At 38.8% G+C, this 17,068-nt stretch overlaps 1 protein-coding gene across 2 annotated transcripts in view; it reads right to left on the reverse strand.

Annotated features, from left to right (window-relative positions):
- The window catches only part of PTEN (phosphatase and tensin homolog), a 49,111-nt gene that overhangs the window by 18,231 nt on the left and 13,812 nt on the right, over nt 1–17,068 (reverse strand). The window contains exons 2-5 of one of the 2 annotated variants that reach the window (XM_074830137.1): nt 14,835–14,919; nt 11,377–11,421; nt 6,205–6,248; nt 2,600–2,838 (exon numbers count right to left, since the gene is read on the reverse strand). In XM_074830137.1, coding sequence (XP_074686238.1) covers nt 2,600–2,838; nt 6,205–6,248; nt 11,377–11,421; nt 14,835–14,919 — 413 coding nt within the window. Of the gene's footprint in view, nt 1–2,599; nt 2,839–6,204; nt 6,249–11,376; nt 11,422–14,834; nt 14,920–17,068 lie in introns of those variants that run through there. The other variant, XM_074830138.1, reaches the window with a different exon arrangement.

Below are 17,068 nucleotides of genomic sequence, written 5' to 3' on the forward strand. Positions count from 1 at the left end.
GTGTCCATCTTAAGGAAAAAACAGGTGATAAGCTAACCATTTCAAACAGTGGAAGCAGCAGCTTTTTTAGGATACTTTTTTGGGGTTTACTTTTCCTCTAGCTCTGAAAACAGGCTGGACAATTACAGTTCTTTATCCAATTTCAGAAAACCCTTGGTTCGAAGAGAAAATAGAAATCAGTCCTGTTCTTCTACAGTGGTGGTGACTGAGACACAACCATTTAGTCAATACTTTCTAATCTTCATCATTCCCTCCTTCTGAAAAAGTTCCCCCCACTATAATGAGTTACAGAAGTCAAAGAGGCCGCTTAGAGAAAAAAAACAAACCACAACAGATTTTGGTCAGTGATAGACTTTTAGACTGAGTTCTGCAGAGTCTTATTTCCCCACTACCTTTCCCAGGACAACAGTACATTAACAGGCTATCTAGCAACTGTCAGCCTCATCTACAACAACTCTCACTTAATGTTAAAGGCCTCTGTGAAGCTGCTTCTCCCAGCAGGCACTTGGGTAAAGCTTGTTACAGAAGTACTCGAGGTTGTTCTGTTGACCAATTAGTCATACTTCCTCTTGCAATCAGACTCACTTCCTGCTGGCACGGACTAAACCCTCTTGAGAATGGCTTTGCCATGCACATTAATGGCAACAGCAATTTTGGCTATACTATTCCAAGCAGCTGTATACAAGCGTACCTTGCACTTGCTTTAAATGGATAAAATTTGGTACCTAATTAAAGCCAGTTTTCCTTCATCATACTTATGTTGGTCAAACAACAACAACAAAAGTATTTTCTTGTCCCTAGGTGCAGAACAGCTCTTTTGATGCCTCATTTACTTTGAGTTCAGAAAGGTGTGGTGAAGTGTCAAACCAGAAAGCAGCACTTGACACATAACACTAAAATATGGGCCACAAGGAAAGAAAAAGCTCCCAGAGCCTGCACTGGAGTACCTGTTTAGAAACACTACTTCAAGGATTATGTGAATCACATGCTGCCCACTGTCCACATAAAGATAACCATGCTCAAGTGGAGCTGGGGGGGAAATCAACTCTTCCAGTAGAGACATCAAAACCAAAACAAAGTTGCTGGTTACAGACAATATTTACACTGAAGCTAAACAAGGCTCTCACTATTCCTGTTTACTAAGTTCTCCATTACTTCAAACATGCCAGAGGTACCAGGGTGGTACTGATGAACACCTAACTGACCTTACCCTCAACACACCAACATGCAGAAATACTTCTCTCTTCTTGCAAAAGGGAAACTGAGGTACAACATGCTTCACCGTGTATTTGTGAAATTTTGTTGGTTTTTTCCTGGCTCTTTAGATAATCTTTATCAGCAGGAGTAATCTACACTGTTTATTCATCACACAGCTTATTCCTATTCACTATCATGCACTCTTACCAAAAGCCAAAGTTTTGATGGGAAACCTCGACACTGTCTCCACTCTAGTACTACACCACAACTATCTTCTCAGCAGTACATGGCATAACAGTTCCATCTTGTAAAGAGAGCAAACTACGAAGTTATTTGCTTCTTCCAATGAATTCACAGCCAAATTCTAAAATTCCTTATGTGACACTTCTGCTCTCAAGAGCCTTCAAACGTGAAGCTCTGCTTACTAGAGGTCTACACACTGTGAAATTAATATTACAGGAACACAGAGAGCTCTGTACTTCAGCAGGCTGAAACTGGCCTGCTGGGATGATCTCCCTGGGTTGCTCTACCAACACACACGAGGAAACGATGGAAGATGAGCAGGGAAGCTTGCTGAAGTGACTATGCAAGTCACACCTTATTGTATTTGGAGAAGATTTCAAATAAGGAGGTTAAATTTCTGTTAACGAGGCATAACCACGCCAAAAAGGTTGAACATAAAGTTACTGCTAAATTTGTCTGTACCACCAACAAGGGTCTTAACAGAAAGCTCCTGTAGCCATGAACATCATTTCTCTGAAATGTGCTCCACCCATTTCTCCTCAGGAGAAATACAAGAAACTTGTACTGAGGGAAATGGCAGCACCTCATGAAGCAGGCTCTGAGGCAGCCAGTGTCTGGGCTTAACTACCCTTTTATTGAAAAGGGGCATCCAGCAACAGACTCTTCCAGTATACTTTTCCAGTAGGGATATTCAACTGTAACACGCACTGTAGTGACTATGCACCTCCAAACACCAACACAGAAATTAAGAGAACCTGAGGAGATGAACAACTCATCCATTCAGGCAAAACAAGCTAGAATAATCCTCTTATTTGGGCTGAAAATGCTGAACAAGAAAGTTTACTCATCAACTGCCTGTTTGGTGCAATACACAGCAGAATGCTATTTAAAAGGCTATTTAAAATAAACTGTCCAGATCTTCTTGAACAGAGATGGAAAAACTAGACTGTTTCAGTAGTGTGACTAATTGCTACTGCTGTTTAGGAAAGCTTTTTTCCATTTAGAACCACTGCACTGATCCAATAATGTTAAAGCTAAATCAAACCAGATATCACAACTGATGGAAAGTATTTCTTAAAGGGCTTGACTATTCAAAATGACCACAAGCAGGAAAAGCATAAAATATACAGGTAGAACAGAAGAACAGAAAATAGCTCACCTTCTTATCTCTGGTCCTTACTTCCCCATAGAAATCTAGGGCTTCTTGAGCCTTTAAAAACTTGCCTCGATGTAACAAATATGCACATATCATTACACCAGTTCGTCCCTTTCCAGCTTTACAGTGGATTGCTGCAACATGATTGTCATCTTCACTTAGCCATTGGTCAAGATCTTCACAAAAAGGTTTGATAAGCTCTAGCTGTGGTGGGTTATGGTCTTCAAAAGGGTACTGTGCAACTGCAATGGGAAGTAGTAATTTATCAAAATCTCAAAAGGAAATTACAGCAAACTCAACTAGACAGGTCAACTTTGCAACAAGCATGGAAAAGATTAACTTTCTAAATAAAAACCCTGATCTTACATACAGATAAATTTTTTTACTCCAGTAGTATTTCAGCATATTATATGCATTGCAGACATTTCTCTAGTAATACATAAGCAAGCATCCTGCTACATGAAGAGACTATTTCACACCACTACTAAAATGAGTGGCACAGACTGTATCGTACATCAAAATTTTTGTAGAATTTAAAAGTGCATTGGCACAAAGAATAACCTTGTGAAAAGCGATTACTCCAGCCATAATCAGACTACCTGCTGAGAGAAACAGGGCCAGACCTCAGTCACTGATCAGACAATAGGAATTTTGCTGAAAAGTTCTGCGCACACTTGGGTCTACATTAGGAACAAACTCTCAGAATTTGCTCAAAGGAGTTTCGAAACAAAAACCTGCAATCTCCATTTTAAAAATGGCAATCAAAAGAGAAATCTTATGTAAAGCACTTGCAATACTTATAGGTTTTAAAGTCAAACCACTGAATGAAGTTGTCCTTTTTCTTACATGGATATACACACAAAAACACTTTTTTCCATCTAGAAATGGAAAGAATTTCAAGTGAGCATGCATGAAATGAAAGAAAAGTCAAGATAAAAGAATAAGCCATAAGCAGAGACATGCACCGAAACCTTTAACACGTCAGATAAGATGACAGACAATGCCATGCTGACTTGCAGAATTACATAGGGCTGTACTAGTTTCATCAGGAGAAGAGCATTTTACAAAGTGCACCCCAATTCTCTTATCCACAGACTTGGGATCTTATAATACAACTCTGGTTCACTTAAAAATTCTCAGCTAGAAACACTATTTCTTTTTCTGATGTAAAAAGAAATAAATTTCATTTTTTGGCAAGTGTTTGTATTCGTTTCATAAGTACTACTCTCTTGTCACACATGCAAAAGCTTCTTTTGATGAATCCCCAAGGTCTTAAAAAGCAGAAGCGAGGGATGAAGTTACAGAACTGCTAAATTATTGCAGCGCAAGTCTGAAGCCTTTTGGAGGGATCTGCAAGGACAGTTTATTCACTTGCAGTACAGACCTCCCACTTAATCTCCTAGAAGACCATACAGGGAAGCCCGATAAAGTGAATAATCTTTGCTAGAGAAGCAGCAAAGGTTAACAAACATGAACAAACACTAATGAATTCCTTCACATGGAAGACATGAAGACTCCCCAAATGATCGTTTCATGTGAACTTAGAGATGTCACTTTTTTGCAGCATTTGTAAATGAAAGGAGAAATTTATTTAGAAACCCCTAAGAAAAGAAGCTGTTAGGAGATGCTGCGGATTTGTCTGTACAACTTTGAGTCCATCTTAACTACATCCAGTCAAGTTCCCATGAAAAGGAGAGAAAAAGTAGTCCTGATTGAACAGCCTGAAAAATCCCAAGTAGTAACAACATTCTGAAGATGCTTTCCAAGATTTGGGATCAAAGGCAAACCTTGCGGTATTTTCTTCAAAGATGGAATGAAGAGCAGATGAAATGGGTGCCCTGTGATGGTGCAGAGGGATTAAGAGTCCAAAAGCAACCTTAGGAAACATTGAGCTGCACAATCTTGAGCAGGTCCTTGAGAGGGTGCAGGCCCTCCATGGATTTTGGTTCCTAACACTGGAATACACAGCATGGAGAACAGTTCTGATTACTCTCTCCAAGCTCCTAGAGGTTGCAAGAAAAATCCCATAGCACATAAAGGAGCAAATAAAAAAAAAGCCTGTGGCAAAGCAGAAGGCAATCTCCAGCGTGGAAGTACTTCAGACACTGCAAAAACCCTAGACAGAAAGCTAGCGTCCAAAGAAGATGAAGAGCTTCCAACGTTTGGTTTTGAATTTGATGCAAAAGCACCCAAGTTGAATAATGAACTACCATGGTGTTCCACGCTAAGCGTAACAAATAAGAAGTGCGCTTTGAAATGAATTAACTTCAGAATATTTTATAGTAGAACTATTGTTCCTCTGCTAAAGGAAGTCCTGAGTCACCAATTTGGTTATCTGAGGTAACTGATTCAGGGATGAAAAGAAAAAAAATGCAACACGCAGCTCCCTACAACTGTGTTGTCTTATGCAGAGGAACTGTGAAAGGTGCTGTCACAAACAACATTTTGGGTTGGGATTGACAGTGAAGGGATCTGAGCACCCCCGTAACAAAAAGCATAAATTAAAGCAAGCATATGTTCTGGACATATTAAGAAGCACGTCCTTTTCATTTATACCTTTTCTCCTCTTACCCAAAGTACTGCTCAAGCAGATCTTAAAACACTTTTGTCTGGCTTGTGTGTATTGAGTGAGGTTTCAGGACACTGTCATTCAACATCGTAAGAGCAAATCAGAAGTGAAGATGACTTCAACATGACAATTTCAATCCTTCTATATTCAGACATTAAAGCAGCCAATTACATTTTGGTCATATCCTAAACATTCTCTTTACAACTAGAAGGATGGTTTAAATAATAATAAAAAAAAGAAGTTGAGCCCTTGCTATGATGTAGTATTAGCCACTCAGGCCAAAATTTATTGATCTCCTTCAATTAGGTACACACAAGTACTCCTTATCTACGCAGCCATTCTGAAGCATTGTATGAAGAGGAACTACAAGCTCTACTACTATTCACAGAGATGTTCCTCTGCATAAAGAATAAAGGTAAATCTGTATTTATTTATTACCTGGGGAGTTAATACTGACAAAACAGGTACATCAGTTTCCACTCACCAAGGGTCTGATCAAAACAAGCCCCTAAAAGTTTCCCCACTGGTTCTGACAGCTCTGCAAAGTGTCTAAGAACCTACTCATCTCAGAGGCATCACATGGGAATTAAATTTTTAAACTTTTTTTTAAAGCAACTGAAGGTTTGTTTCAGATCTTCAAGAAGTTGTTTAATATGAATAGTGATAGTGGCTTAAGTGTTCTCCATTTTTATTCTAAGGGATGCTTCTGCATAAAACCCAGACTTCTCTAAGCTTCACATCTAAATTTTACAATAAGCTTGCACACTGAATCAAACAAGAACTTCTATATAACCTATTCTGCAAAAATTTTTGCAGTAGTAGACTTCTGATTGCCTTTTTAGATCTTCATCTAGTTGTCAGAAACATACTTTTTTGAAAGCAGCAAGAATATAGCAAGTTTCTCCATTGACTCCAAGCAATTCAATACCATTTCTTGTGCCCAGATCTCCCACTTTACTATTCATCAGCTCCTCCTTTATATCTTCATTTAGAAACACTGAAGTCTAAAGAGAACACATTCTAGACAGTAAAAACATACCTCTGCAGTTAAATTTGGCGGTGTCATAATGTCTTTCAGCACATCTAAAAAAGAAAAATAGACAATAGTTCAAGACAAGTCTCTAAGGAACTCCCAACATCTGTCACACTCTGGAACATACAAATGAACATACGGGAAAATCATGTATACCCATCACCTTTATGATTTAAAACTACACCTAGAGGTTACATACAGAAAGACTGTTTTGTTGCAGATGTATAGAGTTGCTCACTAAAATACCAGTTATTTTACTGAAGAACAATTATTTACCCTATGTTAATTGTTGTCCATAAGTATGTTTTAGTCAGCGTGACTCTCAATGGAGACATTCACACAAGCAATGCTATTAACACTATTAAACACTGTAATATTAACAGTTCCAGCCACTTTATGCTCCCACAGACAAAGAGTAGATGGCTATGACCTTCATCCAATTGACTCTGAACTCAAAACTCAGTCAAGATGCCTCAATAGCAACATGGGTGCTAGGGGTGATGTGGATCACAAGAACACTTCAAGGACCCTTGGCTAGTGCAACCTAAGCAAGCATTCCTCCTCCAGTTACAGGACCACAACAAGATCACCACAGGCAACTGAAAGCACCCCTGAATATTATAATGGAGATCACTTGTATCAAGCAGAGATTGTGATACTGCTCTCCAACTTGGCATTTGTTTTTGAAATCAGGTGAACTCAAAAAAACCCAAAAGGCCTGTCAGCCAGTTTTCCCCTCACAGATCCTGGAGGGTCTAAAGAGTCCAGAGTTGCATCAATGTCTATCTCACCACTCCAAGAGACCCACTCTAGCCAGCCAGTAAGCACAGCAAACCACACTGCATTAGTCTTTCAGGATGACCGGCCTAGGGACAAACATCAGTGACCAGATATAAACAATTCAATCAGTAGGGCTCTAATACAGCCAAAATAGCATGCTGTAAGGGAGTGAGCTAGATCAGATGTTGGGGGTAAGGGGAAAGAAGGCAAGAAGCGGATGCCCTCCGTAATTTTCCACGGAGCTGCTCTCTGCAGGCAAAAATGGTGCAACCCTACACAATGCAAGTGAACACGCAGATGAGAAAGGAAAATGAGAACAATCCTGCCTTGAAACACCAGGACTCCAGGTTGAAGCACAATGATTGGGAGTCATTTCAGTAGACAAAACATATCTAGATCTTCTGATTATAGCCTATACTCTTCATAGGGTTCAAATACCCACACCAGTTTCAGGACTGGTATGAACTTATCTTTCCTTAATAGGTATGTTATGACTGCAGCCTTTGGAGCCGTATGGAGCTTACTTGACACTTTCAGACACGCAAACTTTTAGGCTCCTACTTGTATGACTGTTGCACGTAACTGGAGTCTTGAGCATGCTGCACTGAGCTTTGTCCACCAGACTCATAGACCAGGGACAGAGGCAGGTCTGCTGGGGTTGCACATGCACACGGCGCTTCCCTTTCTCTGAATTCCTTCTCGACTCTAGTCTCTGCTAGAGAAAAGTCTAGCAGTTTTTACAGCTCTGATCACATTGCTGACACCTTCGCTGGGTCAGAAGTGATACAGCGCAAGTTAAGCTGGCAGATGGGACTCAAAATAACATTATCTGCACTCAAGCCTTTGAGAAGAAAGGTTAGACGCAGTATGTACACCCAAGATGGAGTCACCACGCCTGGAGGAGCCAACAGCCATGCTGGGCAGAGCCTGTCACAAGCTAGTCAGCATCTAAACTTTGGAAGTTGAGCCTGCTGGAAGGCAAAGCAGTTAACACAAGGCATCTTATCCAAGAAAGTTTCCTTCTTCCTTTGAAAGAAAAACCCAGTTCAGAGGAGTAGTACGAGATGAAAGTCTTCAAAACATAGAAGAAATCCACACATGGGCAAAAAAGCCTTAGAATTTTTAAGTTTGAGGGAATATCAAGTAGAATACCATAAGGGATAAAAAAAAATAGTTTTGTTGATACCAAGGATAGAAATGGGGCACAGAACATAGCCATGTCACTGTTAATGCCCTCTTATGGGAGCTGAACACAACAAATGCAGAGATCCAGACACAACTGTACAAAATATACTCCCATTTCATTACGCAAAACACGTGTATCTGCAACAGAGATCCCACTGACGCACACTCTGGGGGATGCTTCCATTGCTTAACATTTCAAATGCTTGATTTTTTTTTTTTTTTTAAACACTAGTAGACCTTACTATTAGTAACACAGTCAGATCTCCAGATGAAACATGAATATTTTTTTGTATTTTGGGGGTGAGGAGTGGGTTGTCATGGTTCTTATAATCCTCCTTATGATTAAAGTGAGTTTAAAAGCAACCCAGATCTAAAGTGCTGCCAGCCAGGCACCTTTCTGATCACAACCGTGATCCCACTGACAACAGAACTACAAGCTACCAAAAAGATGGCAGCCTATGCCAAAGCCCAACCCCATGTATGCCCAAATAGGCATACAGAAAGTATGCACATAAAATCCACATAGTTAAAGGAAGGAGCTGTAATGGACAATCTGCCTGTAGGACAGTTGAAAGAAATAAACTGGGGAAGATGGAGATTATTACAATAGGGGAAGTAACAATTTGGCAGTATGTGAACTTAGGAAATGAAAGTGGAAGAACATGTTAAAAAAAGAATACTGAAGAACTAGCAAAGGGTTAAAGGAACACCATGAGAAAACCAATACAAACAAGAAACAAAATGAAATTGATTGCTCAAACATTAACTGGGAAGTTAAAAGCCAAGATGCAAGGATGAGGCATAACTGATACCATTTAAGACCAGTTCACAAAAATCTCTCTACATTTTATTTAAAAAAAACCTGATCAATACACACATTATCAACTTCGTGTAACAGCTACCTTAAGGGAACTCAAACCCCATGACGGTGTTTGAAATAATTCTGAATATAATCATGTAACTCCTCTGAACTCCCACCTCCTTTTAAACACAGACAATAAGTTGATTATTTACAAAGTATCAGCTTAATCTAAAGACTGTTCTCCAAAATACCTGAAGGCTGCAATTTCGTCCCATCTCAGGACCGAACATTGCAACAATTCACCTAATGGCATTTATGTACTTAACATGTATAAATTTTGTCCACATAGAGGTAACCTTGCCTCTCTAGCCAGAGATACAGTTCAAAAGCTATGCTTTCCAAGCTGTTCAGTGATCACCTGAACCTTCATTTGCAACTGATTCATGTTTTGGGGAAGAAGAAAATCCATGCGTTTTACAAGGATCCTGCAAAAGTTTTCATCTGAGGGAGAATATAGTAATTTTAGGAACTTTCACTTGTGATTGTTTTGAAGTTAGCAACAAGGAAAATCAATGGGGGGGTTCTTGCACCGAAAACTGGAAAGTTAAATATTTTCTATGAAGAACTTGAAGACAAAAACCTTTGGCACACCTGGACAAGTTCTTTCCACTGTTGAAAACACATGTATCAGCAACGTAGATGTCGAAAGCACGTGTCTCATCACAGCTCTTCTCACTTAAAAACTCTGAAGTTGTTCCTGCGTGGGGTTGGGGGATTGGTTTTCACTTTTCTCTAAAGTAAAATGAGATTGCTAGCATACGGGAAAGCGGAAACTTTTCAAGCACCACCTCCCTGTGGAGCTACATGCAAAAGTCTTACTAAACTCTTACTTTCTGAACAAGCCTAGAAGTTTACACACAGCAACCTATTGTTTTTACCTGTCACCTCTCCAGCCAATTCAAAACAACAAGATCGGTATCAGGCAGCTCAGCAAACCCTGATCTTGTAAGTGATAGCAGAGCCACACTTCACAGAAGCTGACAGCTGAACTCAGCCCCAAGAAGCAGGAGGAAATTAAGTTGTATTTGTCCTGTTCTGCTTTGCTCCCCAAACCAAGCAGAAGCTGTCAGAAAGCTTCAGGGGGTTCTAATAAAACCACAGTAGTTAGATTTTACACGATACAGATCTCTAGCACTGAACTCCAGAAGACTTCAAAGGAAGTTACCTCTTTAAAAGCTGCACCTACACACAGAAGGAGCTATCAGCTATTCTAGGAAGCACTGTCCTTTCTGCCCGTAAGCGCCACCAAGACAGCATTTATTAAAAAGCTAACATTCTGGAGAGCTTCTAAGCTGGAGAAAATAATTTTGCTACTGAACTGTACGAAAGGTGTCCACTGAGTTTATTTGAAAGCGTATTTTATTTACGTATCTTTTTCCGTCCCATCCTATCCCAGGCTTTACAGACAACTTCAATAACCAGTATCTCAGCTTCTAGTATCACCTCGCTTTCAACATCAGGAAGCAGAGTTGTTTGATGTATAATCCTTCAACTAGAGGCATATTTGAACACTTATTTTTAATGACCAACAGATTACCAGGTAATGCATTTCCTGGATTTCCATACTACAGTATTTTTTCCATTGATTGCAGATATTTAGAAACATATTCATTAAAAAAATAAAGCCTTAACAGCTCAGAGAATCAATAAATCTTCAACTTAGATTTCTGGGAAAAAATGAGGGGTAGGAAAACCATGACCTACTTTCAACATCAGCTAACATCACCAAATCATTTATACAAATGAAATTAGCCTAAGCTAACATATAGAGATGATCAAGAAACAACAACAAAAAAAAATCCCTTCTGTAACAAGAACAGCTTTCTGCATAACTAAATTTTCAGAGGAAAACATTACACTTAACGAAAGTGAGAAGCCATCACATTACCAATTCCTTCAATAGCTTTTTCAAAGTAATAAACAGGGACATTCAAGAAGACTGAGGAAACAAACAGAACCTGGGTACCAATACAGTTTGATTAAAAAAAAAAAAAAAGAAGAACACAGGAAAATACTCATTTGGCAATTTCTTCACTGCGGACATTAATACATTAACAGAAAGCCTGCTGTGAATTACTTTTCACTTTTTAATCACATGGTACAAGCTCCAGATGGGCTAGATGCCAAGTCATTTAAAAGCGTTCAAGTAATATGAATACACACCAGCATTTCATTTAACCTCACTCAACTCCACTAAATGAAGTAACAGTGCTCTCAATCAGGCTTAATTGTTTTAAGAAATGTGCAAAACATCTCTAGCTCTGCTTCAGTACAGCAACAAGCCACTTTCACTCATAAGCTATTTTTAGAACTCATTATTTTGGAAAATACATCTATAAGAGCATACTTACAGATTGTATATCTTGTAATGGTTTTTATGCTTTGAATCCAAAAACCTTAAGTAGAAAAAAAAAAAAGGCATGTATTAATATACATTGCAATAATGGTGACCTTAGTTTGCAGCATTGTTAAAGCACCATTCAGCATGTGCAGTTCTGCATTCCAAGTCCCAGCTGGCCCTGCAGTGCTTCAAAGTCAAGGAGGCAGCATGTTGCAAACCTCATTCGCACAAATAATCCAGCAGTATGAATAAGACTACTTATACAACTGAGAAGACCAAGATCTGACCTGCAACTGAAATATTTGTTGTATGGACCAATCTGCACTGATTTCTAAGACACCTGCTTATCAATATATTAAGCTGAGGAAGGTTTATTTTTAAAGCAGAAAGCACTGATTACACAAGGTATCTGTAAACACTTCCAATTTAATCATCTATGCAAAATATTTTGCCACAGTGGTATTTTCAACCAAAAAAAAAAAAGCAGTTAAAATAACTTTCATATTCCAGTTAAAGCAGCCAGAATAATTTATTTTAATACCAGGTTTTTAAAATGGCCATTATTTCCCACTGAAGTCTGAGGACAATGCCCAATGATATTCCGGGTTCAGAAAGAAGGAGAAAGACCACTATACTTTTTCACACTCATTTCATTTTCATGCTCACTTTGTAACAAAAACTTCCCATACAAGCCTTGGAGAGCCAAATTGCAAACATGATTCATCAAAATTGCCATGATTATATATGATGTGTCACCTGGCAATGTTCAAGAAGAAATAACATACAAATGTTTACACTTAACATCATCAACAGTGTGTATCTGCACATCAGCCAGAAGGAATTTAATTAGCCATGACAGAACATGCTGTTCAAATTGAAAAGAAACACTAGCTGCTAAAATCCTGGAAAGCTCAAGCAAAAACAAGCTCTGGTTATCAGTCATAATATTCCAGAAGAACCTAGAAGAACTCTGTGGTTAAACTGATGCGTTAAAGTAAGAACAGATGTGAACACTCCTCGTGCAGCATTGAGTATGAGATTCCAATTTAATCGGCAAAAATATTTCATGACTCCCACTGGCGCCCCTGTTGGCAGACTTCGAGAGATTAAGGAAGATGGTGGACATGGCGATTTCTTTCAGATGTCCCCGCTCATTTAAAACACCCTGGAGAGCAAAGAGAGCTGACTCTGCTTCTGCCAGTAATATCCACAATGCCAAGTATAAGCTTTCATGCAAGTATTTTTCTAAGGACAAAATTCCATCCAAAACCTCTCAAAGTGTCAGTCACAGGAGACAGCCAGCAGTCCAGGTTGTACTTCTCATACAGTACTAGCATTAAATTTGTCAGGATACCAGCTATTCAGAAAAAGCCCACTAGCATATCCTGGCTCAATACCAATTGCTCTGGAGCTCAAACACGCTGAATTTCCGCATAAAAAGCTCTTGGAGAAAAATTCCACAATAACAAGATGACAGGAGCAGATGAGGACCTGCTGACTGCAACATGCAGAATGCTGCATGATCAAATTTTGTGCATTACTCTCATTTAAAAACATCACGCTACCTTGGTGTTCAGTTCCCTACAGCCACTTAATTTATATCTCTCTGTATCTTCCTTTGGTTGATTACACTTTTAGATGACTGCTACTCCTTCTGATCAGAGTGTTTATGGACAACGTAATAATTATATAGTAATTCCCTTTCAAAAGTCTAATGTACACATATCTACATATTTAACCGATAAAATACATTTTCCTTCAGACAGAAGCAACTGAAATCAATGCAGTGAGTGGAAGAGGGCCTTCAAAGAGTACTGCCTATTATTATTTATTTGGATTATTCCCATGTCATTTATTCCAAGTCCAGCCTTTGCCCCTATCCTATGATTTTCAACGGTGGAGTCCATCAGGGGCCACATATTTCACATAGCAGATACAATGCCCACATCAACATCATGAAAAGGTGGCTCTGACTGCTGGTAAAGAGAGATGGCTAGATAGTTTGTGGGACAGCCCTTAACTGTCCCAAAAGGACAGCAAAAGCTTTTTCTTGTGTGCAAGCTGTGTGCAACAATATGATTAGAAAACACAACTTCACACCTCTGTTAACAATTCTAGCAGACACATACACACTCTGCGAGAGTATTTACAGATTGCTGTGCTGAACCTCACTGATATGACCGGCTCTGGAAAAGTGACCTCACTACCACGTGACAGAACGAGGTCGCTTCTGCAAGCCTGGTCAAACCCAGCCTCCGACATTTTCAGTACTATTCATGGATAGCGAGCTTCGTCATGACAGTTAAATATGCAAAAACGAAACCCCCTTGAACTCATCTGAAGCTAACTGCAGCTGCGCAGGGAAGTTGCTGCCTCCAGACGACCAATTCTCAGTTGAGGGTTACAATTCCTCCCAGTGTGGGAACCAAGAAGCTGTCTCAAGTCATTTCTGTACAAACCTGGATGCAAATAATTACCAGTGAAATTCAAGCAGCACTAATTCTGCCTGCCAACGATTATGAGAAACTTTCTGTGGCACCTCAAACCCGTGAGCACCACCTTCTTGCCCTGACTTCACTGCACAACCATGCCCCTTACTGCATTATCTCCCCTTCCTCAAACATCAAGTCTCTTGGAGAGCTACTGAACTTATGACCTCAAATGCCCAAGGCCTCAAAAGCATCATGCATGACTTAAAAGGATCCTAAAAACAACTAACATTTGGCAGTTTCTGACAAGTATTTAGTTTTTAATGCAACCTCTCACACTACATTCTCCAGGTAAGGTGTTGATTAAACAAATTACAAGTATGTTCCTAAAACACTAAGTGCACCTTCCACAGTTGCATCCAGCAGTTGAGTAGATAACTTTATTTGATGTTAAAAATGACAACCTACAGGATTTTTTTTTTTTCCAAAATGTGCTATAAAGCATCACCAGCAATAATGAATTTTACCTGATTTTTCTCCTCATCCACAGTTATTGAACACAGCCAGATGTAAAAGCCTTTATCTAAAGTAACCTATATTTACTACTTTAAATCAAAATTAACTTAACAAGCACTTCATTTATCGACTGAAGAAAGGATATGGGCAAACATACTCTGAAATGCCATCAGCTATCTGAGGCAACTCTCAACACCATGAAGAGGCATAGATTGACATCCTTCTAAAAGAACCTCCTTTTACTCCAACATCATTCACTGAAGTCATTTTTTCACACTAAAATGCAGATGCATTTGAGATCAACCCAGAAGAGCAGCCTGGCCTAAGGTTCTTGAAAATACAATTTTTGTTGTTTCAGACTTTTTCAGGAAAGCTAATATAGCAACATCTCCAGGATGCAATAATCTTGTTATTTCTACAAGTTGGAACACACATCCTTTCCTTAGCAGAAGATAAGCGAGTGCAGAAAATGATACTTAAGATTTACAAGAATAAGTTAAGGAAAAGAAAAATAAAGCCTTACCTTACTACATCATCAATGTTGTTCCGGTATACTCCTTCAAGCCTCTCCGCAGGAAAACCCATAGCAATTATGTTTGGATAAATATCTGAATATGCAAGTTATGGAAACGTTTGTAAAGCATGTGAAATCTCTATAACAGCATTAACTGGACATTAATCAAATGTTTAACTGTATCAAAGTCAGCGCAACAACTCAGACCAACTCCCACAAGCAAACAATTCAGCTTTATATATATGCAGTCATAAAGGATCTTTTCCAAAAAAAGCTGAGAAAAAGGTTGGGGGGGGAAAAAAAAGAAAAATCAGGAGGGAAACTTTTTAACACCCAGTATTTTGACCACAGCCACCATAACAGAAATCTCCTTACATCTCCAAACAGGTATGTGCTATTTGGCAGCTGATGGTTAACATCCATTAGGAAGGCAATCCACCAGAAAAGCAGAGTCAAGTAATCCACTTTATCATACATCATCTCACTAGAATCACATAGATGCTACATACTGATCTTTCCCTACAGTTTGAGTGGCATATTACATCCAATGGGAAACTATTAAAATACTCTTGTGTGACTGAATTGCAAGATGTTCCAAATTAAAACCCATGTTCAAGTCCCCAGGGATCCCAAAATAGGTATACTGTGCAAAAGAGCAACACAAACAAAAAAGTGCATTTCAGGCATGCAAGCCCCGGCAAGGCTACAGAAACACTAGTGTTTTTTATCACTTTCCACAATCACTACATAACAGACCACTATAGCTGCTCAGGTAGCTCTGAATGCCTAAATGTAAGATACTGTAATAGATGGGAATATACAGATCTGAAAAGGATTATGTGTCTTGTTTGCTACATTCTCCACTTCTGGAAAAATATTCTAGTTTTTTATTCTGAACAACCTGTAATTCACTTGCCAAAAGCAACCTGAGATAAGGAACTTAGGAAAAAGTACCTCTTAGCTAAAACAAATTAGCACAAAGGAAAAAGGCCAAATCAGAAAATTGCAAGTTTACATCTAGAGCCGATGTAATAAAGAATTCACAAAAAATTGCTGGAAAATCACTGCTATATACTTTCCTGGTGGTGTAATGATATATGGATTTTATTTTTTTTTTTAAACAGAACTCAAGAAAATATACTCCCGAGTTTTAAACATTATTAGAAATTATAATGCAGTGAAATAGAAATTATAATGTAGTGAAGAAGCTTCACTGAAAAGCAGAAAAGAAATGAAACTAGCAGCTCGAAAACAGGCCATACCCTGCCGCATTAACATACTCCTCCTCAAACTAATTTTAGGAGTAAGAACAAAGCATGATATGTTTGAAGCTGGCCCTGCTTTAAAGAAGGGGGCTGAAACAGGTGATTTCCAGAGGTCCCTTTCAGCCTAAATTGTTCCACAATTCTAAGAATCATTTTTATTTTTAAGGTTAAAATACAACAAAGCTCCAAAGAGTAACCATCAGAAGACATTGCAGCAGCTTCCAAGATATTAATATTCTGGTTACTTGTACACAAAGCAAAGCCTGAAGTAAGAAACAAACTACTCCATCCTTACAGAATTCCCACAAGCTTAAGTACTCACAGGGAAGCAGCATGGACCAAATTCTGCATTTACACAGTTAACTAGAAGACTAAAGAAAAACATTAAGAACTGAATACACGGAAATAACTTTTTCTACTCTCAAAAAAAAAATTAGAATTCACTATGCTGTAATCCAAGTATTAATAGACATTGGTCTGCTTGGACTATTCAAAGATGATTTATGCAGACAATGAGAAAAATATGAAAGCTTTTGAGAAATCCAGTGTGTAGCTGCCTTAAATACAGACTCTGAAAGGGGTTCACATCTGGTTTCCAATTTATTCTGTACTTGGCCAAACTTGGCTTATCACGAAAAAAAAAAAAAAAACAGCATTAAGTTGCTTAACTTTCAGAGCTTGTGATAACTTCAGATAGTATCAAATCACATAAATCTTAAACTTTGAACTTCATTATGAATGTATTTTACTCTGCAAGCAGTCCACACCTCTGTTAAATTCACAAAAGGTGCTATATAATTAGCAATGTATTTACTATTCTATCAGTTATTACTTGCCATAGGCATAAGAAACTAGTTATAAATCATGTGCACCTGCTCTATGCCTATTAACAGTGAATTACCTGACTTTCAGCTAGCACATCCCATCACGCCCTCCTCGTTCCTGATTTCAGATTGATTTCTACCTACTGCCAGTCCT

Source organism: Strix aluco, chromosome 7 (genome assembly GCF_031877795.1).
Source record: "Strix aluco isolate bStrAlu1 chromosome 7, bStrAlu1.hap1, whole genome shotgun sequence".
Classification (NCBI taxonomy): domain Eukaryota; kingdom Metazoa; phylum Chordata; class Aves; order Strigiformes; family Strigidae; genus Strix; species Strix aluco.